Source organism: Solanum dulcamara, chromosome 3 (assembly GCF_947179165.1).
Source record: "Solanum dulcamara chromosome 3, daSolDulc1.2, whole genome shotgun sequence".
In the NCBI taxonomy this organism is placed as follows: Eukaryota; Viridiplantae; Streptophyta; class Magnoliopsida; order Solanales; family Solanaceae; genus Solanum; species Solanum dulcamara.
In genome coordinates this window covers 76,632,358-76,638,193 of record NC_077239.1, presented here as the reverse complement: position 1 = coordinate 76,638,193, position 5,836 = coordinate 76,632,358, and the positions used below count along the sequence as shown (strand labels likewise).

Below are 5,836 nucleotides of genomic sequence, written 5' to 3'. Positions count from 1 at the left end.
TTGTTTTGCAAAATATATATTTATATTTTTGTAATGTAATATTTTATTTAACTTATGACTCATTAAGTATAAGTTCAATTATTAAAGAATAAAGCGAGTTTACATCTATGATGTTTTTCTTATGTTTGGGTTATGAAACTGACATATCACAGATGACACAGTGAGAAACTTTTTCAGGCCCATAAACCCGATCCGACCCGACCCGATATCTGTACACCCCACACTCCACCCACTAACATCCGGTTTCTTTTACACGTAGTCATAGCGTTTTTTTTTTCGCTTTTTAATGTTCTGCCAAAACTGCTAGTGTTTTTATTGCTAGTTTCCATGGATAGTGCATAAAGGGAAAAAAAAAAAAAAAGAAGAAGAAGAAAGAAGACAATTTTATTTTATTACAGTATGATCTGTATTTAACGGCTATTCTCTATGGTCTAAAAGTATAAAAAGAAAGAGAGATATGAAGCCAAAGGGCTAGATTTTCGACCAGTCAAACCATTTTCTGCTGCCCCTTTTTCCTTTTTTTTAGTATCAGTTAAAACTAACATACCCCATATCTGAGAAAATGAATTTCAATCCTGAAAGGTGAATTCTTTTTACTTGTTTTCTCATGGGTTGGTTTGTTCTTGGATTGTTTTTGCTGTTTTTTTTGGGCTTTTTTGATGGTTGATTAGGATATTTGGACACCCATTTTGGTAGGGTTTGATTTTTTTGGACAGAAATGGTGAAATGGGAGATGGGTTTTGGTTTTCTTGGTCTAAATGAGAGTGAATCAGTTTGGGGGAATGATTGGAGTTTGTTTCCTTTTGGTCTATATGTTTTTTTGCAATCTGTTTATTTTTTCCTGTTTTGTTACTGTATATGGATGGTATAGATACATTTCTCAGTATTTTGAATGACAGGACATTGATTTTGGGTGCTTAATGTTTATTTTTGAAGTTCTTTACAGTGAAGAACATCATGTTGATCCTGTCCCCAATTATTTGTGTGTAGTTTCTATAGGTGTATGTGATGTTGTTGCTTTTACTGTGTTTCTAGAATTGGCTTTACTTGTTTAGATTGCGATACGGATCAGTAGATCTGATGCTGTAGTGCTACATTTGCTCGATACAATAACAACAATGTACCCAGTATAATCAGACCAGTCACATGAGTGGGGTCTGGGGAGGGTAGAATGTACGTAGATAGATTGTTTCCTATTAGACCCTCGGCTCAAAGTACTGTTGTTCTATATTCTTTGCTGACTATTTACTGTTTCATTTCCTAAATTCATTAAGGTCATTTCTTGGTGACCCTGGTTTGTGCATTTCTGTGCATATCGATAGATGTTGGGTTCTGCTTTGCTCTTATTAACGATTAGCTAATTAATGAGTATAATGTGGCATATCCCTCGTGGACTTTCCAACACTTGTGAGGCTACTTTGGTTTACATTATTTCGTAGAAATAAATGCACTGAATAGATTCCTTGTTTGGTTGTATACAGTGACATGTGGAAATGGCGTGACAGTTACTCTCTTGGAGATGATCCCGATGTTGGTAAGATCCGTTTTCCTTGCTCTGATCAGCAAAGAATAATACCATGTCCAACTTACTGATGACGAATGTGTTTGGCCATGTGAATAGATATATCAGATTGCTTGTTGAGCAAAGGTGAAGACATTTCCTTTATGTTTGATGATGAAAGAACTCCAGTTAAGTCCTGTGGAGAGTTGACTTACCATGGTAGCATCTATGGTAAGATGATAACACATCCTCGCTCTCATAAAGTACTTGCAGCTTCTCTTTTGAAGTTCTATTCAGCATTTTACTACCACTTTCATGAACTATGCTTATTTGATAATTGATTTGGCCAAACTTATATTCTTCAATCCAGAATCATATCAATTAATCTGCATTTGCCTATCTAAAAACCAGGTTATATTAGATGTCTGTGTTAAAGAATCAATGTTGCTTACGGGATAAACATGCACCTACATATAGTTTGTTCCGTATTAGACTTGGTTTTATTTGGGAGTGCATAATATGATGGCTTCTTGGTTAATCTTCATTTCAATTGGGGAGGAAGTGACAAGCTAAGTTGCTCGGACTCTTCACTTTTGGTGTCGCACCCGTGTCGACACGTCATGGTTGTGGGTGTGGGATCCGTACATGATCTGGTCAACCGATTATGGGTACTTTGACCAGAATCGACGAAGAAATTCTGAACAGATTCAATAATTTTTGTAATCAAAACAAGAGCTAAGGTAAATTTGAAGAAAATGGAATACCTTGTTATATATAGAAATTTCTATGTCACTCCTTTTTGTTTTTATGTCCTTCGAGGATTCTCCGCTTGATCAACCCTAAGGTTTCCACATACTATTTCATAATTTAGGTTTTGTAACTCTTTCTTTTTTTAGATATTTGAATTATTTTTAGCCGAATCCCCGCATCCGTATCCATAGCTGGACCTGTATCCCCGAATCTTAAAATTTAGATCATGTAGTGATCTCTAGATCCGCAGCTGTATCGGACACCCACATCCGAGTCCGAGCAACATAGGTGACAAGGCACTTTGTGCCCAAACTCTTAAGCAAACTAAGGCCTATTTATGCCTTAATCAAGAGATTCTAGTGCACTTTTTATGGTGTTGAAAACTGAAATTGAGAGATGATAATGACAAGGAATTTTGATTCGCTTTACATGAATTACATAAAATATTTCTGGCTCGAGGATACTTTAATTCCCTATATATCCAGATCTTGAATTTGGGTGCTTGATGACGTTGTTACTATATCTTTATTTACAGTTATAATATTTTCCGTATCTCACTTTTGTACTTACAGAAAACAATGACAAGGAAACCCAGAGATACAATGAGTCATCCTCACAAGTGAAAAGGCGCAGAATGCTACAGTTTGAATCAGAAGCATCAGATGCACCACTTATCACCGAGGAACTATCATCATCATTTTTAAATTCGCAGGTAGGCTCCCATGTACTGTCACATCTTTGGGTTGCGCCACTTGATATATTCTTATTTGTCTTGATCTCTCGTGTTATAACGTAGACCTATTCTGGTTACAATCCCTTTTGGGGTTCACTCAGCTCATAATCGAGTTTTTATTTCTCACTGTAGGTTTGTCCTATCATGTTAAGAAACAACAGATTTCAGAATTAGTATCCTTGATTGTTTGCTGATTGCTAAATTAATTACAATGTATCTGATTTGTTACTTAAGATTCCTCCAATTTAAAGTCCTTGTAAAATTTGTAAAAACTTTGAACATGTTGATTGATTTGGGACTTTGTCATTCCAAATCCTGCACCTTTTTAACAATTAAATGATCTTTGTACTTGTTCCATGTTTTAGGAGACCGATACTTCTGTTGAAGAATTCATCTCTGAAATGTCACAGTGGGTTTCGGGATTTTCAGGTTTGTTCCCTGTTCATTTTTGCTCTTCAACGGATACCAACCAATTGCATCTATAAGCTCACAGATAATGATTTATTTTTGTTCAGAGAACATGTCTTCGTCTGGTAATGGGGGGCTGGATCAGTCTTCGGAAGGATGGGTTGCTAGTTGTTTGAACGATTCTCAGATGCATGTGAGCCCTGAGGATATGTATGTTATAAGCTTTTGCATAAGAACTTCTATCTTTTTTGGAAAGTAAAAAGAAAAACACTTCAATCTGACAAAATATTTTTTGGAAACAGCTCGGCCTCTGATATTCAGCTTGATATTTCAGGTTCGTGACACATCTTTGCTAGAATTTAGTAGCTTATTTTCCTTATTGATTTGTGCCACGAGGTGCTCATTATCATCATCTCTATTTCTTTCTCAACTTTCTGTTTCTCTATGCAGAGATTTGCAACACCCCGCCTGAATGTGAATCTAATGTGGTTCAAGAGCGCCCTGTACAGACTCGTAAAAATGTTGTTTTCAAAGGTATTTTTCTTCCTGTTTTGTCATGGATGATATTTTATCACAGAATATTGCCTTAGTATTAGATACCACCGTAGAGAACTCTCTGAGCCTTGTCTCATATGTGAGCTAAACTTGTTTCCTTCTTCACCCTCACAAGGTAGGAAATCATATATGCGAGCTCCTACAAAAGCTGCCTCCTCTGTTGTCTATCCATTTGCTTTTGTTAAACCATGTGGTGTCCATGGAGATGTGACTCTGAAAGACATAAACCAGCGGATACGCACCCCAAAATTGAAGACACCACAGAATAGCGAAGATCCTTCAGTTGCATACCCAAAGTCTGCTTTCTCTGGTAAGCCTGTCGTTGGAAAGACCACAATTCCAACAGAAGGAGGAAAAGGCAGCATTACCATAATGAGGACAAAGGGATAATTATTTAAGCAATTAGTGGCTTTTGTTTTGAGGTTTTGCTCCATTTCTTTTGGAGACCGATATCCTCAGTTTTCCAGGGGCCTTGCGGTATACATGCTTTCCGGTTGACATCATCCTTGTAGCTCATACCGTGATGTCACTTATGCATACTCGAGTGCCCCTTGTTGCCGCATACTATGCTTTAGACATGGTACGGTCAACGTAGTAGTTGTAGTATTGTAGTTTATTGGAGATCCTCTTATAATATGACTGTACAAAACCTTCATTACCTTTGCTAGTTTATTAATTTGAAAAAACCTTTTGTTACTGCCATCTTATAAACTATTCAATGAACATTTATCTTGCAGGAGTTCTCTTTAATGTGTGCAAATTGCTACTATGATTTATGTAGCATGATTTTGATATCTAGCACCTAATGGCAACTATTTGGTTCTTTTGAGTGATAATAATGTACAACTCTTCTGATGTTTTTTTTGGGTCTGGTCACATAAATCAGCCAAAACAGCTTTCTTGTTCCTTTACAGAATTTCGAGTTAGTGGTAAAAAGATGCACCTAACTATAATTTTTTCGGGAATTTCATATCTTAACCATCCATTTTTTTCCTTTACCTGCCTAAATTATCACTCCATTTGTATTAAAATACACCTCGATGTTGTGTTGGCCAAATATTTGGTCCCAGTCGACAATAGACACGTGTAGGCAACTCATTATTGATGTGTTTTTTAATACAAAAGGAGTGATAGTTTAAATAGGTTAATGACACAATGAATAAATGAGGTGTGAAATTCGCTAAAATCAGATGTGCTTTTTATTATTAATTCTAGAAGTTTATGCATTGTGGACTTTTTTTTTTTTTGGTGGTGGGGGGTAAGTGCATTGTGGACCTTTGTAACCTTAGAATTTTTATTTTTGGTCCTTTCACCTTCGATATATTGCTTCATTTTTATGCTATTAATACTTCTATGCTAATTGAGACCAAATGCAAGCCAAAAGAGTGTGTGTGTTGTTGGTTGCAATATCGAAGAAGAGATTATAAAGAGGATACTATTTCACCAATCGAGTCACAGGTATCTAACATATTCATACCTAACTATTTTCCACAAAGTGGTGACGAAACTAGCTTACCTCTTCCAGTTCCTTAAGCTTTTGTTGAATAAAGTTATCCCTATTTGTGCAGGTAGAAGATAGTGAGTAGACTATGAAATAGTTGAAAAGCGCGAGAGTTTAAGTAGCTTAGTTGAGGTGTGCAAAAATTAATTTGATGTTACATTCCTTGAAAAAGGGGATAAATATTGTTACTACTTTTCATTTTACAATAAACTACTTTTTGTGTTCTTTTTAACACTACTAATAATCGAATCACTTAGCATACATATTTTATATGAAAAAAAACCATTGTTGCCCTTCCATGTTTCCCTGAAAATCCACAACCTACCTTGCAAATTAAATTTAATATTAGCCCCTCATAACCGTTAGAGACGAGCTCAAATTCCAAAAT

General features: G+C 35.9%; 1 protein-coding gene across 1 annotated transcript; it reads left to right on the top strand.

Annotated features, from left to right (window-relative positions):
- The first annotated feature begins 290 nt into the window (after window positions 1-290).
- LOC129883030 (protein XRI1) lies at window positions 291-4,643 on the top strand. The gene is made up of 9 exons (XM_055957573.1): window positions 291-582; window positions 1,482-1,534; window positions 1,622-1,732; window positions 2,824-2,963; window positions 3,350-3,413; window positions 3,500-3,602; window positions 3,695-3,726; window positions 3,843-3,926; window positions 4,063-4,643. Exons 1-9 carry the CDS (start codon window positions 563-565, stop codon window positions 4,335-4,337), a joined length of 882 nt encoding a protein of 293 aa, XP_055813548.1. The 5' UTR covers window positions 291-562; the 3' UTR covers window positions 4,338-4,643.
- Window positions 4,644-5,836: the final 1,193 nt, after the last annotated feature.

Coding starts and splice junctions, on each gene's coding strand:
- LOC129883030 (XM_055957573.1), top strand. CDS start 563: ATGAATTTCAATCCTGAAAG. Junction 3,414..3,499: donor GTGGGTTTCGGGATTTTCAG/GTTTGTTCCCTG, acceptor ATTTTTGTTCAG/AGAACATGTCTTCGTCTGGT. Junction 3,603..3,694: donor CATGTGAGCCCTGAGGATAT/GTATGTTATAAG, acceptor TTTTGGAAACAG/CTCGGCCTCTGATATTCAGC.